The sequence below is a fragment of the Theropithecus gelada genome, chromosome 16 (genome assembly GCF_003255815.1).
Source record: "Theropithecus gelada isolate Dixy chromosome 16, Tgel_1.0, whole genome shotgun sequence".
Lineage (NCBI taxonomy): Eukaryota > Metazoa > Chordata > Mammalia > Primates > Cercopithecidae > Theropithecus > Theropithecus gelada.
In genome coordinates, this window is record NC_037684.1 from 56,263,408 (window position 1) to 56,278,206 (window position 14,799).

Genomic DNA, 14,799 nt, shown 5'->3' on the forward strand with positions numbered 1-14,799 from the left:
ATTAATTTTTTATAGTTTGCATATTCTTCTTAGTTTTCATTTTTTTCACGTCCTGGAACATATTAAGCATGGTTTAAAGTCTTTGTTTAATGTCATCACCTGGAGCCTCTGTGGCTGTTTCTGAAGGATGGCGTATCATACACGAGAAGCATCTCCACCAAGCCACAGGAACAAAACATTACAGAAATGCTTTGAGGCCTGGAATGTTCTCCTCTCCCAGAGAGACTTGACGTTTGCCCTTGACGGGAGGTGGATGCTTGCTGTCGGGGTCACCTCTGTCGGGTTTCAGGATGTGAGAGGGGTCAGTGATGGGCTGGCCCACGTTTCACACCTGTTTCTAGGTGTGGTCCTCCGGGTTCAGAACTGCGGTGAGGGCTTTCCCGGTTCTCCCTTGGTCGCCCTGGAGTCCCGTCTTCCCGCTAGCTGGGGACGTTCCTGGATGCACTGTTGGGGGTTTCTGGTTTTTGTGGCACCCCCTGGAGTCAGCCGTGAGCGGGGGAGAGTTGGCCCCCGCCGCGCCGTCCCCGTCAGGGCCTCGTGAGCTCTCTGGTGACTGCAGGCACTTCCTGTGTGTTTTCATTTTGTCTAGCTTTTAAAAATGTCTTAGTGGAGGGTTGGTCTGCATTATCCAGTCTGTTTTTAAAAAATATTCTTCACTTTGAAATAATTACAGACTTACAGGAAGTTATGAGATTAGTAATAGAGCCTAGCTGTGCTTCCCACGCTTCCCCTGCAGTGACTCCAGGTTCGGCCGCACAGTGTTGGAGCCAGGACCGTGTGTTGAGGCCCTGCCTCTTAACTGGACTGCAGGCCTTTGCGGTTTTGCGGCTTCATGTGTGTGTGGAGTGGGCATGTGTGTCTAGTTTTGTGCAGATTGATGCACAATCTGTAGCTTTCTGTAACGAACTCCACACTCAATCAGAAACCTGCGTCCTTCCCACAGAGACAGCCCCTGCCCTTTGCATTCTCACCCCCCTGCCGCCCTTCTAGAATATGCCATGATCGACTCATATGGTCGTGGCATTTTCTGTGAGCGTGGTGCCCTGAGACCCCATCGAGCTGTCTGTGTGTTCACAGTTTGTGCCTTCCTAGCCCACGGTTGGGTTTTACCAGAGTGCCTTCAACCAGCACTCAGTAAAGTACACCGGGACTATTTCTATCTGTTGCTGTTGTGAATAAGGTTGCCAGGAATATTCATGTGCGAGACGTTGTGTGTACAAACCTTTTCATTTCTACTGCTGAGTCCTGTGTGCCGTTTCATGAGAGGCTGACGCACTGCTTCATTCCACCGCTGAGCCCTGGCCAAAATTTTTTAACTTGATTATAAAATACATTTAAAGTTCACATGCAGGGTGCATCCCCAAGAAAATTATTTTAAAAACTAGTTAGGACTTTGGTTTCCCAGTTTTTAAAACACATGAGAGCAGTACTCTGTTCAGAGCTGAAAGGATTCGCACTGTGACAGAGGCGTGTCTGGTTTTGGTGGAAAGGGGAGTGCACTGAGTGAGTGATGGTGTTAACAGGTGCCATGTGGAAGGAGGTAAAATCGTATCTAAAACTAAGTGTGAGAGTAACTAAAAACTTATGCATACAAACTACAATCATCAAAATCCTCAAAGACATTTTAGGAGACATTGTAGGACAGTGTCAGTCTCTGAAGACGACTTCTTAGTTTAGAAATTTTCAAATCTGCACAGAAGTAAAGGGAAATAGTTTACGGGGCCCAGAGTCTCGCCCAGCATCCCTGAGCACAGACCCTTGTGTTGTTTTCCCAGCGCTTCCTTTCTCCTCCCTTCCCCCGAGTTTAAAGCAGACCCTGAATGTCAGGTCCCAGCAAGCCCTCGCAGGGGTTTTCTAACGGTGGTAAGAACTGGTTTTCTAGCTTTTTTTTTGTTTCTTTTTGTTTCCCCTCTTGGCATGTAATCCCCAGTTAACAGATTTTGGAATAATAATTCCACAAGGAGATAGTTTTGTTGGGCCTTATACTGAAGAACAGACCATGGATAGGTTGGTAGGGAAAACAGAGATTCGGAGTAAATGTCTGACCACAGTCGAAAGGTAAAAAGTTAATTAGTGTACAGCGACTTGTAAAATTGCCTGTGACAAGGTGAAGGGTCCAGTGGGAAACGGGGCAGAGCAGACGTGTGGCATTTCATGCAGGAGAGGAGCAGACCCACACGGCCATGGACGGTGAGGGTGCCCGGCCTCACCTCGCAGGCAGGGAAGTGCCAGGTTACTTCACATCGAGAGGACCATTTTCCTCTTTTCCAGTTGGCTGCGGTTGGCGCTGAAGAATCCTGGTGCCGAAAGACGCAGAGCAGGGTCTCTGGTGGAACAGGAGTTGTCCGGTCTGTTCAGTTTGCTGAGTGGCAGTATCTGTGACGATGGGAAGTGTGTGCGCAGGGAGGACAGGCCAGGTGGACAGACGGCCTCCGCGTCTGTAGCATGGACAGGCCTCCTTGTTCACCGTGACAAAAAATGGAAGGAGAGTTTAGTCCCTCAGGAGAAATAGTAAATACCATGAAAAAGCGTGCAGGAGACGTCCGTGAGTGGGTTCCGTTGTCAGGTAGAAACGGTGGGAGCCAGAGCAGTGCGCGGCCGTGGGAGCTTCTGATTCTGTTCAGTTGTCTCTGTCTCGTGCGTCCCGGCCCCTTGGTGGCTGGTCAGGGTCACGTTTCTGGTCATGGAGAGAGTGAGTGGCGAGCTCTGTGGGGAAGTGAGGCATGGCCTGCGGTCTGGAGCAGTGTGGGTGATGGCTGGCTGTCGCTGGGGTCCTGAGTGACAGGTCCAGGAGCAGAAGCCTCAGTTACAGGCACGTCTGCAGCTCCCTGCCAGGCCGGCCCAGCTTCTCTGAAGTGCAAGTGGGCCTGGCCGCGTGGCTGGGTCTACGGCACTTTCTTCAGGCAGCTCAGCGGAGAAGGCGTCTGGGCTTCTCATGGTGGCTCTGAAATGGTTCTGGGATGTTTCCAGCTCTGGCAGGGTAGGTTGGGTGGGCGGGGGCAGGAGCCACACACAGTTCGGAATGCGGCCAGGGCAAGGCGCCGTGGCAGGAGCTTTTGGAAAACTAACATTGTGTCTGTCCTTTTTTTTTCTTCCCCCAGTGTGCGTTTTAATAGAAAAGTTGTCACTTTCCAAAATGCCCTTTCAAGGTGACACCATAATTGGTAAGTGCTTTTGTTTTTAATAGCATTTGCTTCCAGAATGACTTCAGATTAAAAGGTAAAAATGAACCTGTTAGGATGGGAGCGATAAAGGATTATAGCTTAAAGGTTCACGATATTATTAATTGGATATGTTGCCTTGAACTTGCTACAAGAATCTGCTTGAATAATGGGTGCCTTACACCCTCTTCACCATACACAGGAGGGCCCTTCCCCGCCACCACCTCAGTGCCCCCATCTCCTCGCTGCCATGCCCGGTGCCTGGGTCTCTGTGTCAGTTCTTCTCCCAGGCAGACAGTCGGGAGATGCAGCGACCCAGGCCCTCGTGGACCTGGAGAGTGCTGGCCGCTGGCACCACGGACCCTGCGGGCAGAGTGCCTGCGGCCCCTCAGCAGCCCCGACACGGGGCCACCAGAGCACAGTGAAGGGAGTCCCCAGGGCTGTCGTGTCCCGGGGCTGTCTCAGCAGCCTCAGAAGTTAGGACTTTTTTTTTTTTGGATTGAATAGCCTTCACATTTGTTGCTTTTGCAGGATCTAATTGAGTTAAAGATTTGGGTTTATATTGGTGGGAGCCGGGGAGACCGTTTGAAGGAAAAGATTAGGGGTAACAAAAGAATGAAAGTTTCCCAGAATATGATGTATAAAAGTTTACAGAATGCTGGTGTTTCCCCCACTAAGAGCTTAACACAATTTAACAGCCGTGAGACGGCCTTTTCCCTTCACATGGAAGGGACCTCAGACTTACCACAACATAGAGAATGTTCAGTTCTGCTTTTCCACAGATTCACCTCAAAGGTTACTGTCGACTTTAAGATTAGTATTAATAGAAGCTATTTTTTGCTGTTGTTTTTGATTTCAACTCACCACTCTGGCCTGGGTACGCTAACTTGTTTCTTTGACAGATGGTTGGCAGTGGCTGATAAATGACACTTTGGGATGTCTCCGTCTCATCTCAAGTCACTCCCGACAGCAGATCAAGGTACGGTGAGCACGGTCGTTCCCGGCGCGGGGCTGTGGCGGTGTTTGTGTGTTAGTTACGGATGAAAGTGTTTGTGTCGGCGACGGGGCCTCACGAGGCCGGCCGTTCCTGCGCTAGCGTGGTAACTGACAAATGCAGGCGTTCGATTTGGAATCCTGGATGGTAGAGTCAACGTGGTTTATAACCAGAAAATCCAGCACAGCCATCGGAATCCAAATGTTTAATTTTTTATTGTTTCTGACTGTATTAATTATAGTCACCTTCGAGACACTTGTTCTGCATCGATAGTCGCTGTGCTCCATTAAGTTCCGTGTCCTTAGCATCCGAGGTTTGGAAACTCCCTTTACGGTGCTCCTGGGCAGATGAGAAAACAGCACCCCAGGACCTCTGTCCACATGCACTGACCTAGTCATGTTGTGTGGGTGCCAGTGTGTGTGTGCCTGTCCCCAGCCACCTGCCCTCCCCTCCCATCCTGGGGGATACAGGTGGACTTTGGACTCACAGAGCTGTAACACTGATCTCATTGCATAGATAACAAACCATGGGCCTGGTGCAGAGGCAGGTGGATCACTCGAGGTCAGGAGTTCGAGGCCAGCCTGGCCAACATGGTGAAACCGCATCTCTGCTAAAAATACAAAAATTAGCGGGGTGAGGTGGCGTGTGCCTGTAGTCCCAGCTACTCAAGAGGCTGAGGCAGGAGAATTGCTTGAACTTGGGAGGCGAAGGTTGCAGTGAGCCAAGATCGTGCCACTGCACTCCAGCCTAGGTGACAGAGCAAGACTGTCTCAAAGAAAGAAAGAAAGAAACAAACCATGGTTACCAACATTGACTAGGTTTTGATATTGAGGATGAAGAACAGAAGTACATTAAGGTGTCTTGTAATTCTCTGACTTCCTCCGTACTTGGCATTTCTTTTTCCTTAGCGTCTTCAATTTCCTTAATTTTTTTTTCCTTAAGTAACTTGAACATTCTGTAGGATCCAAGTACACTTCTATTAATTGAATTTTAATGCATCATGATCAGTGCCTCAAAATTTTCTTTCAAAAGTCCATGATTAATTCACGCCTGCCGTGATGCTGGTGTACTTTGCCCCTGGGATTGGCACAGATGGTGACTTGTGGAATGCAGCCCTCTGTGGAAGACGCACCTTCTCTGCTCACGGCCCCGCCCGCCCTGCGCCCAGTGCCTCTCCAAGGCTGCTCTGTTGGCCCCGCCCGCCCTGCGCCCAGTGCCTCTCCAAGGCTGCTCTGTTGGCCTCGGCTCCCGGGCTTTGGGGGAGCAGTGGAAAGAACACGTGGGTTCAGTGTTTGCTACTTGCTGGCTGTGTGGTCACGAAAGGCTCCTCCGTAAGTGGCAGAGGTGGGGGTTCGAGGAGACTGGCACTGAGCCCCACACGCGGTGGGACTGGTGACTCTCTGCACGCTCCTGCTCTGTAGCAATTGCCATCCCTCCCACCATGGCTCCTGGTGGCCTTGGGATGGGTTCCCGAGGGTCTCCTGCTGTCCGGCCCCAACTCCTGTTCCCAGTGCCTCCCCCCCGGAGCCCTGTGTCTCTAACTGAGGCTGACGTGGGTTGGCCTGGAGGCCCTGCCCCATTACTCTGGGTGCACAATGTATGCCTTTTCCTTCATACCTGTTTCTGGGAAAGAAAAAAATGCTCCATTTTATGACTGCTCCATAGTAGAAGATAGGCAGTGTGGAAAGAAGAATCAGGTTGTCCGTTCAGTTTCTTAGTTGTAGTGAAGCGATGCATGTGTCTGACAGACGCTGGCAGGCAGCCGTGCTGGAAAGGAGCAGCATGACTTAGGGGTTCTCTCGGTTTGGTTCTAAAGTCATCGCTGTGCCTGAACCTCAGGGTGACCTGCTGTGTCCCTGGCCGGGGGCTTCTCCGACCTGAGAGTGACCCGCTGTGTCCCTGGTCTCGGGCTACTCTGACCTCAGGGTGACCCACCGTGTCCCTGGTCAGGTCCTTCTCTGACATCAGGGTGACCCGCTGTGTCCCTGGTCTCGGGCTGCTCTGACCTCAGGGTGACCCACGGTGTCCCTGGTCAGGTGCTTCTCTGACCTCAGGGTGACCTGCTGTGTCCCTGGCCAGGGGCTCCTCCGACCTCAGGGTGACCCACTGTGTCCCTGGTCAGGTCCTTCTCTGACCTCAGGGTGACCCGCTGTGTCCCTGGTCTCGGGCTGCTCTGACCTCAGGGTGACCCACGGTGTCCCTGGTCAGGTGCTTCTCTGACCTCAGGGTGACCTGCTGTGTCCCTGGCCAGGGGCTTCTCCAAGCAGAGCTGCTGTGTGCTCACCGTGCTGCCTTTGTTTTAGGATGCAGCAGTCTCAGCCCTGGCCACTCTCTGCAGTGAATATTACATGAAGGAGCCAGGGGAGGCAGATCCCGCAATTCAGGGTGAGTGGGGGCCCTTTCCTTGAAGGCTCCAGGGGCTTCCAGCAGGAAGCTGCTCGGGGAGTGTCTGGGCACGGAGGAGGCCTCAGCTGTGCAGGGGAGCAGAGCCACCACCATCACGGCTGGAGCGGGACTGTTCGGGTCTCAGGTTCCCGGCCGAGGACCTCTGGGCAGGTCCCACAGCGGCCCAGGGTGTTGCATCACCCTGAGCAAGCGGCTCTGCAGGGGGCCCTCTGTTGACAGCACCCTGGCAGCTGGTCCTGGAGCACAGTGTTCCTCACACTTTCAGTTGTGTTTTCTTACATTACATTTATTTATTTTATTCTTTCAGACAGTCTGGCTCCGTCACCCAGGCTGGAGTGGCGTGGCTCACTGCAGTCCCCGCCTCCCAGGTTCAAGCAATTCTCCTGCCTCAGCCTCCCGAGTAGCTGGGATTACAGGTGTCCACCATCACGCCCGGCTAATTTTTTGTATTTTTAGTAGAGACAGGGGTTTCTCCATGTTGGTCAGGCTGGAATCAAACTCCTGACCTCAGGTGATCCACTCGCCTCGGCCTCCCAAAGATCTGGGATTACAGGCGTGAGCCTCTGTGCCCGGCCAGTGTTTTTAGAATTTTTGTGCACACCGTGACATTTTTCTAGTGTGTGTTCTTCACTTAATATATTTTGCTGTTTTTTCCTTCTTTGTGAAAGTAGCATAAGGCTGGCTTTACTGTGTCCCATGCATGGCTGCCCTGCCGCCACACTGTGCGTCCTGCGCCCCCTGTCCCATGCGTGGCCGCCTCACTGTGCGTCCTGCGCCCCCTGTCCCGTGCGTGGCCGCCTCACTGTACGTCCTGCGCCCCCTGTCCCGTGCGTGGCCGCCTCACTCTACACCCTGCGCACCCTGTCCCGTGTGTGGCCGTCCTGCCGCGTCACTCCTGCCGCGTCACTGTACGTCCTGCACCCCCATGCTGAAGTTCAGGCTCATTTATCGCACATCATGTATCTGTTTGAGGGATCTGCTTCCTGAATCGTACTTTTTATTTTTAAAGTGTCACATGCACATATGTTGGCCCACAGTGTTCCTCTATATCATATGATAGAACATGTATTAATCACATCAAAAGTGTGTGAATCATCACTTAAAATTATTATAAGTATATAAAAACCATGCATTAGCTTGGCATGGTGGCACACACCTGTAACCCCAGCTACTTGGGAGGCTGAGTGTGAGTTTGAGGCTGCAGTGAGCTAAGATTACACCACTGCACTCCAGCCTGGGTGACAGAATGAGACTCTGTCTCAAAAAAAAAAAAAAATTCTCTTTTTGATCCCTATTTTGAGGTGGGGCCACTTTGGAAATGTGTCTGCTTTGGGAACCTTTGTTGACCGTGGCTTCGCTCCTGTTCTGGGGCACACATCGGGTGTGACTGTACACGATGGGCAGCAGAGGCCTCTCTTCACACTCGTCACTTCCTTTCAGAGAAGCTGATCACGCAGTACCTGGCCGAGCTTCGGAGCCCCGAGGAAATGACTCGCTGTGGCTTCTCGTTGGCCTTGGGCGCCCTTCCAGGCTTCCTTCTGAAAGGCCGGCTCCAGCAGGTGAGACTGGCTACGCACAGCGGACGGGGCCTGGGGCGAGGGTGTGGGAGCCTTGTGTGTTGGGGCATGAGGTAGGCCCAGCCATTAGTAAACCCACTCAGTGCTTGTAGCTGGGAGGGGATTCCTGGAAATCGGCACCTGTGGCCAGGAGAAAGGGGGCAGAGGGCACCCAAAGTCTGTGGCCCCTCAGGGCCCTGGCAAACCCTTTCCTGTCAGAGGACAGACTTTGAAAAGCTGAATTCTGGGAGGGAGGAGAAGGTGGTGTTTGTAGAAGCAGCTGCGGAGAGTGAGGAGAACACAGTTGCGTTTGTGCGTTTGTGGATCCGGGTCCTGTTTTGGCTGCGGCTGCGCATCCAGGCGGGGGCAGAGGCGGCTCCACGTCCTCTCACAGGTCAGCCCCACGCTGGCCTCGGCGACCTGCTCTCTCACACAGTTGAAACACAGATAACTGTGAAACAGGATCACTTGGAGACATGACAGATGAGGCTGTTGAGACCCAGCTGCTTCCTTTGTCCCATACCCCAGGTCTCAGCATAGGACAAAAGGGGGACCTCAGGTAGGGTGTGACCAGACCGCCAGTGACGCCCTGGGGTAGGGGCTGACTGTGGAGAGGCTGGAGGTGACCCCTCTCTGGGTGTCCTTCCTGGGCTCCACCGGGGGCCATGGGAGGCCCCTCGAGGAAGGTGGTGCCAGGAACTGCCTGTCACATGGTGCGGGGTCTGTGGCTCCGGGCCGACATCACCACCTCCCTAGAGTGCACTTCGTTATAGCTTATGGTTCTTCCATGATTCTTTATTGCTTTCCAGGTTCTCGCAGGTTTAAGAGCAGTTACCCACACTTCTCCTGAGGACGTAAATTTCCCTGAGTCGAGGAGAGATGGCTTGAAGGCCATTGCTAGGTGAGTCCCAGCAGTTCCTCCCTAAAGTCGTAAGTCTCTGAAAGGCCAAGAAATGAACGCTAAGGAGGATGTTTTTGCTCAGAGGCAGGATTTATGATTCTTCACTTCCTAGGTTTCCTCTCTTCCAGAGGATCGCCAGTCCCAGGTCCTGGAGGCTCGTTCAGTCTCTTGCTGTCATAGTCATAGTGAATGTTAAACATCTTTAGCAACACTGGGCCCCTTTGAGAATTGGGGAATGTGTCCTGGCCCAAGGTTGGCAAAGAGGAGGTGACCCTGCCAGCCAGTGTTTGGAATGATCTCCACCCTCGTTGACAGACACGCACCTGGGGCCATGCCATATGCCCTCTCCTCCCTGCAGGCACACAAGAGGAGCAGCCCCGTGGGGGTCATGCATGCCCCCTTCTTTCCTATGCCAGCATCCGTCCCCTCTAGTCAGGGTGGGAAGTGGGAGGGACCCGCCGTAGGGGGTGTCCCCGTCCACCTTTCAACAAGAGAGACGGCAGAGCGTGACCTTGGGGAAGCACGTCCCACGTTCCGTACGTGTGGAAGGAGCTCTGGATTTCTGATGTACGCGAGGGTCCTAGACTGTTCTGAGTGTGTCTTCTCAGGATCGGGAACACACATCAGACCTCTGTGGCGTGGAAGGCGAGGCTCACAGATGTTTGTCTGTTAGCTCAGACGTTTTAAATTTTAGGATTTGCCAGACTGTTGGTGTGAAACCAGGAGCCCCAGACGAAGCTGTGTGCAGAGAGAACGTTTCCCAGATTTATTCTGCACTGCTGGGCTGCATGAACGACTACACCACGGACAGCAGGGGGGACGTGGGCGGCTGGTATGTGCGCAGCAGGGGGGACGCGGGCAGCTGGTACGTGCGCAGCAGGGGGGACCCGGGCGGCTGGTACGTGCGCAGCAGGGGGGACGCGGGCGGCTGGTACGTGCGCAGCAGGGGGGACGCGGGCGGCTGGTACGTGCGCAGCAGGGGGGACGCGGGCGGCTGGTACGTGCGCAGCAGAGGGGAGCACTTCCTCGGAGAAGCCCGTCTGTTCCATGGAAACTCGGAGGCCCCGGGCTTTTCTGCAGGGAGAAATCTTTGTAGAGTGCCGTATTTTGCGTTTTAAAGGCTCTTGGGAAGACGACCTGTTCTCTGCTCCCGGGTGAGCCTGCGTGGCGGGGCTTTGCAGGTGCTTGTCCAGCCTGTCCTTAGGTGTTGGGCCTGCGTCATCCTCATTGACTGGGTGTGAGGAAGGACGCGTCTTCAGTGAAAGGCTGCCGGCTGCTTACATTGGGTTTTGCCAGCATTTCTCGCTGAAATGGGATTGATAATCCCCGAAACTCCTGTGTGTGCAGGATGCCTCGGGGCCCCCGTATATGCGGCTGTGGGTCTCCCTTCCCTGCACACGTTCCTGTAGCGCGCAGGGAACCTCTGCAGACCCTGTGACTTTTCTCCCTGGCAGCGTGCCTGGGCTCTGTGTGGGGTTAGTCACTGGTGTTGAATTCGCACAGCCTGCCAGCGTGGTTGTAGAACCGGGGTTGGGAACTCCCTCTCAAGCTGGGTGTCTCTGCCTCTCCTTGTCCCATCAGGGTCCGCAAGGCCGCCATGACCGGTCTGATGGATGTGACACTTCTGCTGGCTCAGAGCCAGCCTGAGCTGATCGAGGCCCACATGTGAGTGTCACATCGCAGCTCTTCTGCATCCTAGAGGGCAGCCCCAAGCTTGGGGAGGCTGGTGGGGCGGGCAGTCCTGGTGCTCAGTGGCATTTGCATTGCTGGGCACACATCTTCCTCCCAGAGAGCCTCTCTGGTCCGTGACCTCAGGTTTGTGCAGGCCCCTCCTCCTGCCCCTGTAGCCATGGCTTGAGCTGGGGCCCCTCCTCCTCTGCCCAGTGCCCCCAGGACAAGGCTCTGCTCCCCAGCCTGGGCCTCCCCCAGTGCTCTGACCAGTTTGATGACAACCAGCTTCCCAGGTTAGGGCCGGGCTGGAGGTGGGGACTGCTCAGCTTAGGACCCTGAACCTGGGGGTCTGCTCCTGCCAGGACCAGCTGAGCCATCACTCAGTTCCCTGCACCTGAGGCTGCCATTGGGGCGTGCCCTTGCTGTGGGTCTCTGTCGGGGGTACTAGGTTGTGGGGACCCCCAGGCCCTGCACTTGCTGTCGGTCTGTCTGTCAGGGGCACTGAGTCATGGGGGTCCCAGGCCCTGCCCTTGTGGGTCTCTGTCGGGGGCACTTGGTTGTGGGGATCCCGGAGCCTGATTTCCTTAGTTCTCACCTCTTTCTCCTTCCCTCCCCCCATCTCTTCGCCAGCCCCAGCTTCTCTGTCTCCATCCCCGGCCTCTCTGTCCCCCCCACTCTTCTCCACCCGCTTCTGTAATCATATTTGTTGTCCCCGCTTCAACCCTAAGAACTCATTGGCATGTGTGTCACATGTACGTAGCATGTATTTGCTGTGCACCTGTAGGGTCGGGCTCCTGGGATGTGAAGGTAATGGGGTGTGGTCCTTCCAAGCCAGTGTCCTGGTGTCAGCTGCCAAGTCCCGAGGGGCCCATATGTCCTCGTGGTACTTGAGCTGGACTCATGGCTCAGACTGCCTGCGCTCGGTTTACTGCCCGGGCTCGGTTTGCCGCCTGCCCTCAGTTTACCTCCTGCTCTTGGTTTGCAGCTGTGAGCGCATCATGTGCTGTGTGGCCCAGCAGGCCAGTGAGAAGATCGACCGTTTCCGTGCTCACGCCATCAGCGTGTTCCTGACGCTCCTGCACTTTGACAGCCCTCCCATCCCCCACGTGCCCCACCGAGGAGAACTGGAAAAGCTGTTTCCCAGGTACTGTCGGGGCGTACGGCCCGCGTTGGCTCCCAGGAACTGTCGGGGTGTAGACCGTCCACACTGGCCCCGCAGCCGTGGCAAGATCATGGGCCGCCCGGCCTCGTCCCACTCACTCTCTTGCAGGTCCGACGTGGCCTCCGTGAATTGGAATGCACCTTCCCAGGCCTTCTCACGCATCACCCAGCTCCTCGGGCTGCCCACCTACAGCTACCCCGTCCTGCTGGGGCTTGTCGTGTCCCTGGGCGGCTTGACGGAGTCGACGGTGAGGAGGCGTCGCGCTGGCGGGGGTGGGAGGTGGTGGCTCCAGGGGCACTTGGCGCTTCCTTGCTTCTTGGGAGTGTATGTGGAGCTGGGCCTTTTCTTCCAGTGCTTTCTCTCTCTCTCTGGCGTATTTGGTTAGGGGGTCAGGGGCCCAGCGGCTTCCTCATGACCCAGGAGGCTTAGGGTTTGTGGGATGGTCGAATCTGATAAAGGTGGAACAGCACGTTGAGTGGGGGTCAGCAGCAGACTTTGAAGTGGGCCAGCTCCGCTCTCCTCCCGCGGCCGCAGCCCTGGAGCCCCAAGTGTCCCCTTGGGGTTTAGCCCTCCAGGACCTGTGTCTGATGCCTGCATGTGGATACCTGGGCTCCGCCCTCCACTTCCAGGGCTCCAGGCGCAGCTTCCCATTCTGTGGGGAGGGTCTCCAGAGCCTGTCGTGGCTGAGCTGGGGAACTGGAAGGCCTCTCTGCATCTTGTCACTCGTGGCCCCTGCACCTTGGGTCATGACCTGCTTCGTGTGGCAACCCTGTGACAGCTGCTGCATCCTAGAAAACACATAACAGGACATGAGGTGCCCTCTGCACCATGTGGACACGTGCGGGGAGACCCAGGCCATGCGAGCCGGGCCCCGAGACATTCTGCACACAGGGGAGTTGCGGGGATTATCAAATCCCGCTTCAGTGGGAAACGTGAGCGAAACCCAACGTGAGTGGCTGCAGGCTTTCGTCACGTGCGCCCCTTCACATCCTAAGTGAGGCCTCAGCTGTGCTGCCGCTGCCGAGAGCTGTGTGTCTGCTTTGGGTGTCTGCGCCGTGGGTGCCTCTGTGCTGGCGTCCACACCAGCCGCTGTGGGCCAGACCCTCACGTCTCCGCAGCTCAGAGCAGTTCTCCGCTTTAGCAGATGCTTGGCCGGCTGCAGCCAAGCCTGAGGGGTGGCGGGCTGGGGGTCCCGCTCCCTTCTGAGGCGTCTCCGTGTTGCAGGTCCGGCACTCCACCCAGAGCCTCTTCGAGTACATGAAGGGCGTTCAGAGTGACCCGCAGGCCCTGGGCAGCTTCAGCAGGACCCTTCTGCAGATCTTCGAGGACAACCTTCTGAATGACAGGTGAGTGGTGTCTCTGGCGGCCTCAGAGGTGTGAGTGGTGCTGGTGCCTCTCACCATGTTCCCTACATCCCCGGGGTCTTGCAGGGTCTGTCTGGGGTCTGAAGGGAGAAGCGAGACATGCTTTACCCGTTGGTGGCTCAGCGAGGAGGATGTGCCTGTAGCACATGGTTCTCTGGGCGGTCAAGCCTCAGGCCCTGCACCTTCTCTTCCAGTCTGCACGTCAGGCAGGGAAATGACTGTTTTGTGTACGCTGGATGTAAAGGTAATATGAGTAGAAGGTGGTCCCTGCGTGTAGGAAGGCGTTGTGGCGAGCTCCTCCGGCTCGGTGCTCCTCCGGCTCGGTGCTCCCCCGGCTCAGTGCTCCTCCGGCTCAGTGCTCCTCCGGCTCAGTGCTCCCGGGGACGCGCTTGCGGACACAGCCACCCAGCGTGAGAGCGTGCGTTCCTGAGGATGGAGTGTCAAGTGAGAAACATGGCTGCTTTCTGGAGGTTTCTGCCTTTACTTGGAGGCACCGTATAGACCCTGTGGGCCTTGACCTCAGAATTGGGAACGTCCCCTGGAAGGGCTGTTCCCGGCGTGTGTGAGGACGAGGACCTGGGCCTGGTGTCCCCTCGGGCGGGGCCTCGGCCGCGTCTCCCATGAGAGCACAGATGTCGCTCTCAGCGAACAGGAACTCGGCCCAGCCGTGTTTTCTTCTCTCGTTATGACTATAATCAGCTGCACATAAAGGGGGCAGTTCAGTCGATTTTGACAGGCGTCCACCCTTGAAACCGTCCCCATTCACGATGGAGGGCTCCAGCCCAGGGTTTCCTCCTGGCCCTTCGAGTCTGTGCGCCCAACCTGCATCACCATAGCCTCAGCATGTGGCCCCCGAGGCGTCTGGGCCGTGTGCCGGTCGCTCATTCCTGCTTGCTGACGAGTCGTGTCCATTGGTGGAGGCACCACAGTGTGTCTGTCTGTGGGCATTTTGGTGGTTTCTCCCTTGGGGCTATTGCTGGGAGAGCTGTGGGCAGTCAGTGTGTGCACGCCTGTGGGGAGGTGTGCACCGCAGGGCCTCCCTCGCCGTGGGCTGCGGAGCCCAGCTCTCCTGCGTCCGTTGGCCTGTGCTAAAGCTCTCCTGAGGCTCCTGTCGCCCAGAGGGAACCTCCCCAGGCTCCTTTTCTGTGGGGTAACTACCGAGGTGCTGCAGGCTGGCCCACACGGAGGCGAATGTCTAGCTTTGGAAAGCTGCTGGAGGGTTTCTGGAGTGCCCACGTGTCGTGCCTTCCTGCTGCTGCTGCTGTCTGAAGTTGCTCTGTCTGGCGCCTTGCTGCTTTATATCCTCTTTGGAGAAGGGTCTTCATTTTTTTCTGTTCTTCCTGGACTGTTGTGGTCTGATCCTCCCTCGTCACACATGTGACTTGATGTTTTCTCCCTGCCTGTCCCTTCACGCACCGCGTGGGCTTACACTTTCCTCATGCCCCAGCATCTCCCCTTGTCCTCTGAGGCACAGATTTTTCCGGTGTATGAGAGACAAGCTTGCCTAATCCGTGGTCACCGAGACTTTCTGTTTTGTCCTGGAAGTTTTATAGTTCTGGGTTGTGTATTTACACCTGGGGTGTG

At 55.6% G+C, this 14,799-nt stretch overlaps 1 protein-coding gene across 1 annotated transcript in view; it reads left to right on the forward strand.

Moving 5' to 3' along the window:
* TBCD (tubulin folding cofactor D) overlaps window positions 1-14,799 on the forward strand; it is a 183,014-nt gene that overhangs the window by 157,718 nt on the left and 10,497 nt on the right. Inside the window, exons 24-33 of the mRNA XM_025361420.1 lie at window positions 3,102-3,164; window positions 4,064-4,140; window positions 6,459-6,540; window positions 8,002-8,120; window positions 8,927-9,018; window positions 9,713-9,850; window positions 10,600-10,683; window positions 11,675-11,833; window positions 11,960-12,098; window positions 13,076-13,197. Coding sequence (XP_025217205.1) covers window positions 3,102-3,164; window positions 4,064-4,140; window positions 6,459-6,540; window positions 8,002-8,120; window positions 8,927-9,018; window positions 9,713-9,850; window positions 10,600-10,683; window positions 11,675-11,833; window positions 11,960-12,098; window positions 13,076-13,197 — 1,075 coding nt within the window. The remainder of the gene's footprint in view (window positions 1-3,101; window positions 3,165-4,063; window positions 4,141-6,458; window positions 6,541-8,001; window positions 8,121-8,926; window positions 9,019-9,712; window positions 9,851-10,599; window positions 10,684-11,674; window positions 11,834-11,959; window positions 12,099-13,075; window positions 13,198-14,799) is intronic.